A 16,074-nucleotide genomic window follows, 5' to 3' on the forward strand; every position below is an offset into this window, starting at 1 on the left:
GCTGAGCGATAGCATTTTCCCAACGAGACTGACTGAAATGCGCATTTCTTCACACAAATACACAAGAAACTGCGCTATTGCTAGGATAGTGGTATCGAGGGGAGAGATACCCCTTCCACGACACCAACCACAGAAGATGTTCCACTTTGCCTAATAGATTGCTGCTGATGATTTCCGCAGGTATCCAAACATCCTGTTCACAACTTGTTGCAAAAATCCTCTCTGAGTAAGGAGATGCTGGAGTCTCCAGACAAAGTCGTAGCAAAGCTAAGGCTTTATGGAGGATGTTAGTATGTGGTGGCCTGAGTAGATCATGTCGTAAATGGAGTTCTCTTCTAGACTACGTCAGGAGCTGCCGAAGGTCCGGCAACCATTCCACATGATGCCATAGCCGAGCTATGAGAGTTATTGAGAGGTTGACCGATGTCCTGGCCTTGTGAGTACCCTCCTCATCAAACAGAATGAGGGAAAGGTGTAGACGATGATGTTGTTTCACTGTTGTTGGAATGCATCTTGCCAGAGAGCTTTGTGGTTTAGGACTGGGGAGCAGTACAACGGCAGCCTGAAGTTCAGTGCCGTCGCAAAGAGATCCAGTCGGAGAACCCCACAAAGTCAGGACTTTGTTGGCTACTAGATGATCCAAAGACCACTCGGTACTCACTTTCTGAGACGCTTTGCTCAGGTTGTCAGCAATTACATTCCTCTTGCATGGAATGAAACGTGCCGATAGTGGTATCGAGTGAATCTCGGCCCATCTCTGTATCTCTACTACTAGATAGGTTATGGGCTGCAAAAAAGTACCTCCTTGTTTATTGATGTAAGCCACGACTGTGGTGTGGTCCCTCATCACCACCACTGAGTGGCCCGCCAGGAACTAATGGAACTATTGAAGGACTAGAAATACGGCCTTCATCTCTAGGAGATTTATGTGGAGGTACTCTAAATCTGACCAGAGCCCTGAGGTTGTGCGGCACAGCACGTGGGCCCCACAGCCCCCCATCCTTTTTTGTTTTTGAAGCATCTGAGAACAGCATCAAATCTGGGGGAGGACAAGATCTACTCTCTTTCGTAGATTCTCGTTTGACACCCACCATTCGAGGTCCGTCTGTTCCGCTGGTCCCATGGGGATCAGGGTGTCCGCGGAGTCAAAGGTTTGATTCCACCTGGACTTGAGTCGCCACTGGAGAGATCGAATCCTGAGGTGACCGTTGTGAACTAGATGAGCCAGAGACGATAGGTGCCTGAGGAGACGTAGCCACGTCTGGGCTGGGAGTTCTTCTCGTCTGAGAAAGGGTAGGCTGTCGCCTGAGGGGATGGCTTTGTGGAGATTGGTATATATTGTGCCTAGGTATACCAATCTTTGCATGGGAAGCAGGGAAGACTTCTCGAGGTTTACTATGATCCCCTGATCTTGGCAAAGCCTCAGAAATTTGTCTCGGTGTTGAAGAAAGGTTTCCACCGAGTTTGTTATAATTAGCCAGTCGTCCAGATAACAGAGGAGACGGATGCCGATCCTGTGTGCCTAAGATAACACTTGGGCAAACACTCTGGTGAAGACTTAGGGTGCTGTGGAAAGACCAAAGCACAGTACTGTACCTTGAACTGGCATTTCCTGTTGCCTAGGCTGAATCTTAAGTTCTTACTTGAAGAGAGATGGATTGGGATCTGAAAGTACGCATCCTTTAGGTCCAGTGTGTACATGAAGTCCTGTGGTTTTGCCACTTGTCTGACCATGTCTGCCATCTCCATGCTGAATGGAGTTTGTTTGACAAACTACTTCAGAGCTGAGAGGTCGATGACTGGTCTCCAGCCTCCAGACGCCTTTTTCACAAGAAAGAGCTGACTGAAGAAGCCTGGAGACTCGTCGAGGACTTCCTGGAGAGCTACCTTCTTCAACATGATCTGCACTTCTGCCTGGAGGGTAGCCCCTTTGCTGATTCCATCGCAAAGGAGTCTATCAACACTGGATTCCTGATCAGGGGAGGGAGAGATGACGTGAACGGGACGCGAAACCCTGAATGAATCACGGAGATTGTCCAGAGTTCAGCCCCGAGTTGCTTCCACCTGTACCAGCAACTTTGCAGGCATCCCCCACTGGTAGACAAGCAAGGGGAATGGCTATCCTGGCGTATACAGCCGTGGCCGCTCCCTCTAGGATGTTTTCCTCCCTTGGAGGACTTTGTGCCTTTCCTGTCCTTGGTCAGAAAGGGTTTCCTAGACATCATTGGCTTTGCTGTTGTCTTGCTTGTCGAGGTCTTGGCTGGATTGGACTGCTGAAGAGCTGGTGGTTTGTAGGGCCTGGATATCAAGGTCCTATGAAGGAGGGAGCCCTGGTAAGACTTCCTCCACTCTCTGCAGCATGTTCCATGTCCTCAGGCTCGAATAGAGAGGATCCCCCTCGAGAAGTGTTCCTGACCCTAGCGATCTCGGCATTCAGGACCTGCTGATGGAATCTCTCAGACACTGCATCACATCGTTTAAAGATGGAGTGTCCCCACAAGTTCGAGACTTGCTGGGTAAGAAACTCGATGGTGCGACTGCCTGAGAAGAGGAAGGTTTTCATAGCCTTCCTGGTACTTTCTTTGGAAAATTCCTCAGTTTGTATCAGGATTCCCAGGGTGCCTAACCAAAGATCAAGCCATGATGTAGCCTGCATGGTTTACTTTGTGACTTTCTCCTGATTGAGGATCTCTACTGCCGAGAAAGAGACCTGACTGTTGGAGAGCCTCTCTAAAGAAACCCCCTTGGTTAGCTCTTCCAGAGAATGGTGGAGTAGAAGAGCTGGACGAGGCTGGTCTAAGACCTCATAGTACCTCCTCTGCTGGACGCAAGGAGGTGGGAGGAGCTTGGCCGAAGAGAAGAGGAGAAGTCAGAGAGCTGTTGGGCGATCTTAGCCCAGGCACTCTTCAGCCCTTTGGGGCCAGGGCAAGGCTGCACTAGCCTTTGAGGGCTTTTGGGTGCTAGAAACACACTCTAGGACAGTATCTTTGCCCCTCCGTGGAGGTTACCTTTGGGTCGGCAAATCCATTGAGTACCCTGACAAGAGTCAGAATTTGCCAGAAGGCATGCTCTGACTCTTTCTGCTCCCTCTCTGAAGTGTGACTGGCAGCTAAGTCTCCTTCCTCCACCCCTGAGAGCTCATCTCGGGATGGATCGTGAACATCTCTAGAGTGGCTAATGGATCCTGTAGGTCTGGTAGTCCTTGTAGAGGACTTTGCAAGGGTCTTGGAGTCCTTCAATTCCTTACGGGGAAGGAGGTAGAATTCTAACATCAACGGCCGGTTGATGTTATCCTTCCTGGTTTCTACCGATGGTGGAGAGCTCTTAGCATGAGGGGAGTCTTCCTCAGAAGGTGGAAGGGAGGACATAAGCCCCTCATGAGGGGCAGAGGTAAGGTGGGAGAGTGTCTGAGAGGAGAGCCAGGAAGGATCAGCCTCGAAGGCCTCACAGGAGTCAGCTTCACTCTAGGAGATGTTATAGCATCGGAGACTCCCCTTTTCCTCTTCATGGATGAAGCAGCCGAGGTTCTTTGCCGGGACTCTGCTGGTGCCGATGGATGTTGAGGGGGTGCAGAGGCCTAAGAAGAGCGTAAAGAAAAAGTAAGCCCAAAGGCTTGCACAATTGCTCTGACCATGGCACTAAACCAGGGCTGCTTGCTGAGGCTGGCACTGTCAGAGAGGTACCCTGAAGAGAAGGGGACCGAAGGTTTCCCTTGAGGAGTCTCTTTCGGTGGATGACACTGTGGGTCCGCCTTTGAAGTCGGAATCTTCGGGATCTTAAACTCCCCTGTGGTGACCTCCTTCGCAAGCGGTCGCGCTGTAATGAGTTTGTGGGAAGGGGAATGGGGCGACGGAGACCTGTTGGAACACTTACCTTTTCATTCCTTCCTGTCCTCTTGATGGCATGACTTCTTAGAAGTTGGTGAGTCTTGTTCTGCTTGCACGATGGTGAGTGCTGGCGAGCTGGTAAGTGCTGGTGGGTAAGAGACCGCTGGTGAGAGCTTGCACGCAGGAGTGCTGGCGCGCTGGAGAGCGCTGGCAAACCGGAAAGCACCGAGATGCAAGAGAGCACTGGCGAGCCGGAGAGCGCTGGCGAACCGGAAAGCACTGAGATACAAGAGAGCACTGGCGAGCTGGAGAGCGCTGATGCGCTGTAGAGCTTTGGCGAGCCGGAGAGTACTGGCACGCAGGAGAGCACCAGCAAGCTCAAGAGAACTGGCGCGCTGGTGTGCAAGAGAGCGCTGGCGTGCTTGTGAGCACTCTCGTGCTGGAGAGTGCTGGCAAGCGTTGGCGAACGCTGAGGCACTGGAGAGTGCTGACGCACAGGAGAGCACTGACACGTTGGAGAGTGATGGCGCGCTGGTAAGCGTAGACGAGTTAGGGAGCGTAGGTGTGTTGGTGAGCGGTTGGGCGCAGCTGGAGATTTCACAGGAACCTGGTGCGTTGGCGAACGATGCAATGGCTGAGGATGCATAGGTGAGAGCACACGAGAATGGCACGTAGCTGGATGACGCGCAGGTGAGTGACGCGTGGTCAAGCGGCAATCACGCAGGTGCAGAACGGAAGGAGTCAGGAATGGAGACGGCAGGTCAGGAGGATGGCAAGAAGCAGAGGATCAGCACGTAAGAAGAGCTGGAACAGGGATGTGCAATTTGGAAGGGCGAGCATCTACCGTAGGGGATCGCACGCGATCCACAGGGGAGTCCAAGACCAAAGTCCGAGGAGTAGCGGCAGAAGAAGGTCCAGGAGAAGGCAGAGGTCGAGGCCCAAAAGACGACGGATGAGAAGGCTCGTCTGGGGAGGAAGGCTGTGTAGACAAAGCTGAAGAGCCAAAGAGTCGCCTTTTCACTGATGGAGAAGGCACACATGTAAGGTGAAGAGGAGGACAAGCTATACAGGTACGATGTTGCCCTCTGGGGGCCGGTGGATCAGCAAGCTGACCTTTAACAGCAGCAGTCTTCTGAAGAGGAGTTCTATGAGTGAACTCCCGAGGGGGAGCAACACTCGCAGGAGACGGACGAAGGACTTTCCTTCAACCTCAAAGGATGTTCCACAGGGGGGGAAGCACAGTCTACAGCAACAACAGAAGAGTCCGATGGGGGCAAAAGCGGCGGTAGAATGGGCAGCAGACGACACCTCTGACACAACCTGTACGTCGACGCAAGCAAGAGGATCCACCTCCGAAGTCGACGAGGGCTGAACACTAGCACCACGGAGGAGAAGTTGCAGCAAGGCTTACTTGGAGGCCAAACCCGGTAACCCCAAGGATGACCACACCTGTACAAAGGGAGAAAGAGTCAAGGACTCCCCCAGGGGGAGAGGTGGGGCCGCTACGCTAAGGAAAGCAACACCATCTCTTGAGGACTGGGGTTGACCAGGAGTTAAAAAACCTGTGCTACTATCAACGGTCTCTCAGAAAAGAAACCGAATGAGCAGGAGCTTTGGAGAAAGGTTGGGAAGCGGATGAAGAAGTCTTAGGTTTATTCTGTTTCAAAGAAACCTTCAAAGGAGAAGAATCTCGCCTAGACTTTTTCTTCCACCTGCGCCCAAAACCTTTCCCACTGGGAGGCAGACCATTCCCGACACACATTACACTTATTACCAATATCACACTGTTGACCTCTGCAAAAGGGACAAAGTGTGTGGGGATAGGTGTCCAAAACAGACATGAAGGTACCGCAGGGCCGGCCTTCAAGTCCAGGGCAGGTACGCATGTTTGGCAGAAGTCCACCCAAAACCACACTGAAAAGAAAAAAGAAAAAAGCACAAAAAGCATTAATAAACAGTCCAAAATTGGTGAGGATGAAGAGCGGCAACGACCGTTTACTATCCGAGCCAAAAGCAAAGTGAGCTCAATCACAAGTGTGTCAGTGAGAGGGGAAGTGAACTTCCCCCTCCACCCCCAGCTAACTAGCGAGACCTCGCTAAATTTTAATGGCTTGTCCTTTAGTAATACCCCTATAAGTAGAGTAGGTTTTTATTCCAATTACGGAACAAAGATTAATGGCAGTCCAAAATAGGCGAGGAGAAAAAGAGGCAACAACTGCTCTCCCTCTAAGCCAAAAGTAAAGTGAAGCACAGTCACAGGTGTGTGAGTGAGAGGGGTAGCTAGCAACCCCCCCTAACTCCCGCTACCTAGCTAGATGAGTAGTTAACCTTCGCTAAATTTTAATGGCTCGTCCTTTCAGCTTTGCCAAAAGTAATAAGCCTCTAAATAACGTAGGTTTTTATTCCAGTTACGGAACAAACTGTTGTTTATATCTAATATAACACTCACTGATACTGTAGTGTATAGGCTTATTACTGTAATATGTGTACAGTACTACCACTTAAGTAAAGCTTAACTGTACTGTAAGTGTTTGATGTTTTCGGTCAGAGGGCTCTCACTGTTTAACAATGCACCACACACGTAGCCTACATCTACATATTGTAGAGTACTGTACAGTATGTGTAGTAATTTATGTACAGTACTGTACAATACTGTAAGTATACAATGATACTGCATTTAAGATTACAGGTAACTGAATGTAAATATTTTATAAAAATACCACTAACAATTTTCTTACGAAGTTGTACGCAGCAATCTTGAAGCATGACGCAACTCCTGCTGTGTTGCCTCTTGCACAATACTGTAGGGGATCACATATCCAAAGTTCATTAACCCATAAATATAAACAATGTCCAGGAGTATGTACTACTGTATACAAATAAATCACTTTTTTACATGAAAATATGATTCTGCTGAAAAAGGAATGAAGCGGGAGTTGTACACGCGAGAAGAGACACTGGAAGACTGAGCCCAAGGCAACAGATGGGATGTTGAGCTGGGCGGAGAGGGAAGCGGCACTAAGTGAGGTGGGTGAAAAGGAGCGCAGGCTGTATGAAATTGTTGCACAGCAAGAGTACTTCTCGTGAACTCACAAACGTGATTTTTTATTTAATAGGTTATACTGTTTTCTGTGACGTTAACGAGCAAAATCACGAAGAATGAAATCGCAAAAAACAAGTGGGTCCTGGGGTGAAAGGTGTCTCCAAGAGGAGGCATGACTTGCCCCTTCTTCCGATGTTTTGGGTTCAACTTAATGGGATAAACCCCTAAGTTTTTCCAAAAAGGGTTCAAGCTCTTTGGCTTTTGGTTTAAACTTCTGCATTTCCAGGTAATATTGTGACCTCCTGCATGTTCATGCATTGGAGCCAGTAAGACTGGCTTCCAAAAGTGAATATGTCTCACAGAAGCAGTCCTGATCCCTTCAGAATGACATTGCCTTGAATCAGGAGCCTCTGATACTTGGGAGGATACTGAACCTTCACCAGGACCTGAAAATGTCTTTATCAGGTTTGAGAATGTCGCAGAATCTGTTAAAGCTGTCCTGCTTGCAGAGGCCTCTTGAAAATCTTCTGCAATAAGCGTGACTCTTTAGAGACCACTGAGCTCACAAATGGGCTGCGAAATGTGAACAGGAACACAAGCTATAGGGGCTGCTTGACTGAATATTAGCATAAGCACTACAGGGGCGCATCCTAGAGGGGGTGCTTGACTGGATATTATGCACTACAGGAGCGGTTGATTGAATGGCTTGCGACTGCAGGGTATGTGACATAAGCGCGCAAAATGACGGCGCATGAGCACAAGGTTAATAATCGTGCTCTGGCTGAAGAGGTAAAGGCTGGTCAAAAGATTGAGAGCAGGCACAAGGCACAGGTGGGCGTGTGTGACTCTGCTTGCTTGTTTTCTTCCGGAGGACGGTCGAGTAAGAGTGATGGTCACCCTAGAGGTAATGTACTGATAAAGCGCGACCCCCTGACAACCCACAGGTGCAGACATCGTCGCTTTCCTTAGCAGTATCAAGTATAGTATACGGAGAGAGCGAACTAGAGAAGGAGCTACTAAAATAGTGAGGAATTGCAAAATAGATCAGCGATAACAAGCTAAGTGAGAAGCGTTTCTTTGATATTTTCATCATCAGTTGTGTAAATGTTCAAGACCTGCTTGCCCAGGGTGCCGTTTCAAAATCTGTTTGCCGGGAGCAAGAGCGGAAAGGGCTAAAAGATCGTAATCAAGAGACATTTAACAAAAATTTCAAGAGCGCTCAACTTTTGTAGTTTCTTATTCCTCGATGGAGAGTTGGCTAACCCTACTGTATTTCTTCTAATGGAAGAAAAATTAATGGTAGGAGTAGCCACTGAAACTCCAGCTAAACTGTCTTTACAGATTACTGTACATACCTATTGAAAAGCAAATGATTCTGTTTTCTTTCCTTTGATCCTCATCAGATGACAACTACTTTCCCGAGGCAGATAAATTTAGGCCTAATGTGCAAACAATAGCTTGTATAAAAGTGTCTATGCATGAAGCTTTCAAGAAAAATGATATTTTAATTATAAAATAAATTTTTGAATATACTTACCCGGTGAATATATAGCTGCAACTCTGTTGCTCGACAGACAAAAACTGTACAAAAAAACTCGCCAGCGATCGCTATACAGGTTGCGGGTGTGCCCATCAGCGCCATCTGTCGGCCAGATACCAAGCTCTATGTAAACAAAGACTCAATTTTCTCCTCGTCCCACTGCGTCTCTATTGGGGAGGAAGGGAGGGTCATTTAATTTATATATTCACCGGGTAAGTATATTCAAAAATTTATTTTATAATTAAAATATCATTTTTAAATATTTAACTTAGCCGGTGAATATATAGCTGATTCACACCCAGGATGGTGGGTAGAGACCAGTAAAAAATGTTTACATTTTATGAGCTAAGAGTTTTTATTTCATTTTAGAAGTTATCAAAATAACAAAAACAAAATAAATAGGTACCTGGTAAGGAAGTCGACTTGAACGATTACTCTGCCTTATAAGTACGTCTTCCTTACGGAGCCTCGCGATCCTCTTAGGATGCTGATAGACCCCTAGGAGCTGGAGTATCAAGGGTTGCAACCCATACAACAGGACCTCATCAAACCCCTAATCTAGGCACTCTCAAGAAATGACTTTGACCACCCGCCAAATCAACCAGGATGCGAAAGGCTTCTTAGCCTTCCGGACAACCCATAAAAACAACATTAAAAACATTTCAAGAGAAAGATTAAAAGGATATGGAATTAGGGAATTGTAGTGGTTGAGCCCTCACCCACTACTGCACTCGCTGCTACGAATGGTCCCAGTGTGTAGCAGTTCTCGTAAAGAGACTGGACATCCTTTAGATAAAAAGACGCGAACACTGACTTGCTTCTCCAATAGGTTGCGTCCATTATACTTCGCAGAGATCTATTTTGCTTAAAGGCCACGGAAGTTGCAACAGCTCTAACTTCGTGCGTCTTTACCTTAAGCAAAGCTCGGTCTTCCTCACTCAGATGTGAATGAGCTTCTCGTATTAACAATCTGATAAAGTAAGATAAAGCATTCTTTGACATAGGCAAAGATGGTTTCTTAACTGAACACCATAAAGCTTCAGATTGGCCTCGTAAAGGTTTGGTACGCTTTAAATAGAACTTAAGAGCTCTCACAGGGCATAAGACTCTTTCTAGTTCATTGCCTACGATCTCCGATAAGCTGGGAATATCGAAAGATTTAGGCCAAGGCCGAGAAGGCAGCTCATTTTTGGCTAGAAAACCAAGTTGTAGCGAACAGGTGGCTTTTTCTGACGAAAATCCGATGTTCTTGCTGAAGGCATGAATCTCACTGACTCTTTTAGCCGAGGCTAAGCATACCAGGAAAAGAGTCTTTAGAGTGAGATCTTTCAGGGAGGCTGATTGTAACGGCTCAAACCTGTCTGACGAGGAATCTTAGCACCACGTCTAAATTCCATCCAGGGGTGGCCAAACGACGCTCCTTGGTGGTCTCAAAAGACTTAAGGAGGTCTTGAAGATCTTTATTGTTGGAAAGATCTAAGCCTCTATGCCGGAAGACCGATGCCAACATGCTTCTGTAGCCCTTGATAGTGGGAGCTGAAAGGGATCGTCCTTTTCTCAGGTATAAGAGAAAATCAGCTATTTGAGCTACAGAGGTACTGGTCGAGGATACAGAAACTGACTTGCACCAGTCTCGGAAGACTTCCCACTTCGACTGGTAGACTCTAATGGTGGATGCTCTCCTTGCTCTAGCAATCGCACTGGCTGCCTCCTTCGAAAAGCCTCTAGCTCTCGAGAGTCTTTCGATAGTCTGAAGGCAGTCAGACGAAGAGCGAGGAGGCTTTGGTGTACCTTCTTTACGTGAGGCTGACGTAGAAGGTCCACCCTTAGAGGAAGACTTCTGGGAACGTCTACTAGCCATCGAAGTACCTCGGTGAACCATTCTCTCGCGGGCCAGAGGGGAGCAACTAACGTCAACCTTGTCCCTTCGTGAGAGGCGAACTTCTGCAGTACCTTGTTGACAATCTTGAACGGTGGGAATGCGTAGAGATCCAGATGTGACCAATCTAGGAGGAAGGCATCTATATGAATTGCTGCTGGGTCCGGGACTGGGGAGCAATAGATTGGAAGCCTCTTGGTCAGCGAGGTTGCAAAGAGATCTATGGTTGGTTGGCCCCAAGTGGCCCAAAGTCTCTTGCACACATCCTTGTGGAGGGTCCATTCTGTTGGAATTACTTGCCCTTTCCGACTGAGACAATCTGCTATGACATTCAAGCTGCCTTGGATGAACCTCGTTACTAGGGAGATGTCTTGACCTTTTGACCAGATGAGCAGGTCCCTTGCGATCTCGTACAACGTCAGTGAGTGGGTACCTCCTTGTTTGGAGATGTACGCCAAGGCCGTGGTGTTGTCTGAGTTTACTTCCACCACTTTGCCTCGAAGGAGAGACTTGAAGCTTTTCAAGGCCAGATGTACTGCCAACAGCTCCTTGCAGTTGATATGCATGCTCCTCTGACTTGAGTTCCACAGTCCTGAGCATTCCCGACCGTCTAGTGTCGCGCCCCAGCCCACGTCCGATGCGTCCGAGAAGAGAACGTGGTTGGGAGTCTGAACAGCCAGGGGAAGACCCTCTCTTAGGTTGATATTGTCCTTCCACCAAGTCAGACAAGACTTCATCTTTTCGGAAATCGGGATCGAGACTGCTTCTAGCGTCTTGTCCTTTTTCCAGTGAAAAGCTAGATGGTATTGAAGCGGACGGAGGTGTAGTCTTCCTAGTGACACAAATTGTTCCAGGGATGACAGCGTCCCTACCAGACTCATCCACAGCCTGACTGAGCAGCGTTCCTTCTTCAGCATGTTCTGGATGAATAACAGGGCTTGACTTATTCTGGGGGCCGACGGAAAAGCCCGAAAAGCTAGACTGTGAATCTCCATCCCTAAATACACAATAGTTTGGGATGGGACCAGTTGCGACTTTTCCAAATTGACTAGGAGTCCCAATTCCTTGGTCAGATCTAGAGTCCACTTGAGATCCTTCAGACAGCGACGACTGGAAGAGGCTCTGAGAAGCCAGTCGTCCAAATAAAGGGAGGCTCGGATGTCCGATAAGTGGAGGAATTTGGCCACATTCCTCATCAGCCTCGTAAACACGAGAGGAGCTGTGCTTAGGCCAAAGCACAGGGCCCGAAACTGGTAGACCACATTTTCGAAAACGAATCTCAGAAAAGGTTGGGAGTCTGAGTGAATGGGGACGTGGAAGTAGGCGTCCCTTAGGTCTAGGGAGACCATCCAGTCTTCCCTTCTGACCGCTGCTAAGACTGACTTTGTGGTCTCCATGGAGAACTTCGTCTTTGTGACAAAGACATTCAGAGCACTGACGTCTAGCACCGGTCTCCACCCTCCTGTCTTCTTTGAAACTAGGAAGAGGCAGTTGTAGAATCCCGGTGATTGAAGGTCCGAGACTTTGACCACCGCTCCCTTCTCTAGCAAAAGAGACACTTCCAGTTTCAGGGCTTGTCTCTTTTCTTCCTCTCTGTACCTGGGGGAGAGGTCGATGGGGGACGTTGCTAGAGGGGGTTTGCTTACAAAAGGGATTTTGTACCCCTCTCTGAGCAACTTCACAGATTGTGAATCTGCGCCTCTCCTCTCCCAGGCTTGCCAGAAGTTCTTGAGTCTCGCTCCCACTGCTGTCTAAAGTTGCGGGCAGTCAGACTCTGCCCTTAGAGGACTTGGATCCTTTCCTCTTCCCTCGCTTCCCTTCGGCACGAGCACCTCCTCTGCTGGAGGCTCTGCCACGAAAGGGCGGAATAAAGCGAGACGCTGGAGTGTCTATCCTCGGTCTAGCGGAAGATGAAGGCAAAGGGGGAGCTTTGCGAGCTGAGGACGCAACTAGATCATGAGTGTCCTTCTGCACTAACGAAGCAGCAATTTCCTTTATCAAGACTTCTGGAAACAGGCACTTGGAAAGGGGAGCAAAGAGAAGCTCAGATCTCTGGCATGGTGTAACTCCAGCAGACAGAAACGAGCAGAGAGACTCTCGATTTTCAGGACTCCGGACGTGAATGAAGCAGCTAGCTCATTGGACCCATCACGGACGGCCTTGTCCATGCAGGACATAATGAGCAAAGAAATCTCTTTATCTGTTGAAGAGATTTTCCTGCACAGGGCTCCTAAGCACCAGTCTAAAAAGTTAAAGACTTCAAAAGCCTTAAAGATCCGTTTCATAAGGTGGTCCAGGTCCGATGATGACCAACAAATCTTCGAGCGTCTCATGGCAAGGCGTCGGGGAGAGTCTACGAGACTTGAGAAGTCGCCCTGGGCAGAGGCAGGAACTCCCAAGCCGAGAACTTCTCCCGTGGCATACCAGACGCTCGATCTAGAAGAGAGTTTAGCTGGGGGAAAGGCAAATGCTGTCTTCCCTAAACTCTTCTTGGACTCTAACCAGTCTCCTATCAGCCGCAAAGCTCTCTTAGACGAGCGTGCGAGGACGAGTCTAGTAAAGGCAGGTGCGGCAGAAGGCATGCCTAATACAAACTCTGACGGCGGAGAACGAGGAGCCACAGAAACAAACTGGTCAGGAAACAACTCTTTGAAAATAGCCAAGACTTTTCTAAAGTCCAAAGATGGTTGAGTTGACTTAGGTTCGTCCAGTTCTGATTGTTGATCGTCTTGTTGTTCAGCAACATCATCATCAGAAAGTTCCTCATCCGAAAACTGATGAGGAAACGGCAACGGAGTGGGCAACGTCTGGTTCGCTGAGTCCGGTCGCACTGGTGCATGCGTGACGGAGCCGGACGCAACGTCATGGAACTGCTGCACAGTCTGTGAACTGTCAACAACCATGGAAGCGCGAGGACGCACAGCGTCTACCCGAGACTGTCTAGACCTACTGGGTTGAGCAGTGGAAACCACACCGGGTTGCGGAGGTTGACGCACCGCGTCAAAACAAGTCACCTCTGATGGTTGTTGAACGTCCTGAACGTCAACAACCACCTCCGTGTGTCGCTTAACGTCAACGTGCGGCTGGCAACCCACACTGGATAGCATCGGTGGAGGCACCACCTCAACTGGAAGACGCGAGAAGGTTACCTCAGCGTCAACAGGACGCACAACCGATCACTTGGAAGGTTGTTGGCTAGAAGGTACGGCAGCAACCTTCTCCGCATGAAAGTCCTGCATCAAAGACGTAAGCTGGGACTGCATGTCTTGCAGCAAAGCCCATTTAGGGTCTACGGGAGCAGGTGCGGCGACAGACGGTGTTAATGACTGAAGCGGTACCGCTTTGCCTCTCTTAGGCGGTGAGCAGTCATCAGATGACGGCACCGAGTCCGAACTGACCCAGTGGCTACAACTGGGACGTTGGACTTGTCCTGAAGGGACCGATTTACGTTTTAAAGGTCGTGAGACCTTGGTCCAAAGTTTCTTACGAGAAACACCTTCAGACGACGAGGTATAAATGGGCTCTCTCGTCTTACGTAGGTAGGGGGCGATCTTGGGGAGATACGCCTGATACCATGGAGGGAACGTCTGTTCGCTGATTAAAGCCTCTCGAACCCATGCGTCGTGCGACATTGCTTCTCCCCTGGACTTGGGAGCTTGCAAGAGGTCCCGGACTAGGAGGACGACAGGCACGAACAGACGAACCCTCAAGCGCAACACTGTTCACAACACTATCACTTGGCATTTTCTCACTTCCCACTGCACTTTGGCACTTAAGCTCCTTAACATCCGCCATGAGTTGATTGCGGTCACTTGCAAGGGACTCAACTCTCTCCCCCAGGGCATGGATGGCACGCATCATGTCAGCCATCGAAGGTTCCTGAGTGCTAGGAGGGGGGTTAGGAACAACCACTACAGGAGAAGGAATAGGTTGTGGGGCATGAGGAGAGGAAACATCAATAGACCTAGAAGAACTTCTCCTAATTCTATCTCTCTCTAGCCTGCGTGTGTACTTTTCAAATTCGATAAAATCGAATTCCGAAAGGCCCACGCACTCCTCACACCGATCTTCCAATTGACAGGTTTTACCCCGACAATTGGAACAAACAGTGTGAGGGTTGAGAGAAGCCTTCAGAAGACGCCTAGAACAGTCCCTAGCATTGCATTTTCTAAATTTGGGAACTTGTGAAGGGTCAGCCATTTTGAATTGGTCAAGGGAAAATTCCAAAAAACGATCTAAGTCATCAACAAAGAATCCGATACAAAAAAAGAGTTCAAGGATTTATTTGAAGAAAAACCCTGCACAGCGAAAGCTCAAAACCAGAATATAGTACTTCACCAATTATGATGTGAAAAACTCCAGTTAGCAACAGCGAGTAAAGTACGTCTTGTCGACACGTCGACAGAGAGAAAATTGAGTCTTTGTTTACATAGAGCTTGGTATCTGGCCGACAGATGGCGCTGATGGGCACACCCGCAACCTGTATAGCGATCGCTGGCGAGTTTTTTTGTACAGTTTTTGTCTGTCGAGCAACAGAGTTGCAGCTATATATTCACCGGCTAAGTTAAATATTTAAAACTAAGTGCGAGTGAAAAAACACGATCCTTAAGGGGAATCGATCTGCTGTCATGCTAATGCTAGGCGAACCCACAGGCACTGTAATACCGAGGAGTTACGTTCTACTGTGTATTTACTGTAGACAGTGGACCCCCGGGGTACGGCGTCCCCAGCGTACGTTTTTTACATGTTACGATGTGGGATACGATGTTTTTTCGTCCCTTTGTTACGGAATTTTCCCCACCATACGGCATCAAATTCCAAAATTCAAACTTGGCGGTCGGTACGCGTACGACTGTGCGGATCACTCGCCTCACACCACGCTCATACGTCACTAAGAATCTGGTCTGCTATTGGTTGGCGTCACGGAGTCACTAAGATGCTGATACGCTATTGGCCGAAATCCCTTCCACAATGCCTGAGAGAGATGCTGCCTCTCTCTCTCTCTCTCTTTGTTAATCGAGCGCTCAGTTGAGAATCTCGTGTGTGTTTCGTAAAGACTTGATCTCGTGTGTGTGCTTGCGATATCATATTTTTTGTGCATTTTAGTGCTTAATTCCAACTTTAATTTGTTAGCCATGGGTCCCAAGATTGCTAGTGATGTTAAAGGGAGAAGTAAGATGATTACTATGGGAACGAAGCTGGAGATAATAAAGAAATACAAAGAAGGCATGCGCATCGTTATCCTCGCTAGTACATATGGCCGTAACCAGTCAACGATTGGTAAAATCATCAAGAACAAGGAAGCCATTAAAGCAAGTAAGTCTTCTAAAGGCATGACTGTCCTTGCCAGTGGAAGGACCTCAATCAACGACAAGATGGAGAGACTCCTTTTACTATGGCTTAAAGAGAAGGAAATCGCTGGTGATACACTCACGCAATCGGCAATTTCGCACAAGGCGAGTGCCATTTTCGCCAATCTCATGGAAGCCCAGAGAGACGACAGAGATGACGGAACGTTGCAGCAAGCCCCCAAGAGTTCAAGGCTTCTCATGGGTGGTTTAATCGCTTTAGGAAAAGGACTGGTATTCACTCAGTCGTCAGGCAAGGAGTGGCAGCCAGTTCTGACAAGAAAGCAGCAGAAGAATTCCTCAAGAAGTTTGAGAAATTAAAATCCAGAGAAGGCTACATTCCTCAGCAAGTGTTTAACTGTGATGAAACTGGCCTTTTCTGGAAGAAAATGCCCCGTCGAACATATATCACAGCAGAAGAAAAGAAACTTCCAGGC

At 48.4% G+C, this 16,074-nt stretch overlaps 2 protein-coding genes across 3 annotated transcripts in view; both read right to left on the reverse strand.

The window, feature by feature from the left end:
• Window positions 1-16,074, reverse strand: part of LOC137634743 (ATP-binding cassette sub-family G member 1-like) — a 397,250-nt gene that overhangs the window by 369,986 nt on the left and 11,190 nt on the right. The gene's annotated exons all lie outside the window — the stretch shown is intronic.
• Window positions 1,146-4,473, reverse strand: LOC137634831 (uncharacterized). The gene is made up of 4 exons (XM_068367384.1): window positions 3,874-4,473; window positions 3,009-3,464; window positions 2,664-2,845; window positions 1,146-1,566 (listed from the first exon to the last, which is right to left on the reverse strand). Exons 1-4 carry the CDS (start codon window positions 4,471-4,473, stop codon window positions 1,146-1,148), a joined length of 1,659 nt encoding a protein of 552 aa, XP_068223485.1.

The sequence above is a fragment of the Palaemon carinicauda genome, chromosome 45, assembly GCF_036898095.1.
Source record: "Palaemon carinicauda isolate YSFRI2023 chromosome 45, ASM3689809v2, whole genome shotgun sequence".
Lineage (NCBI taxonomy): Eukaryota > Metazoa > Arthropoda > Malacostraca > Decapoda > Palaemonidae > Palaemon > Palaemon carinicauda.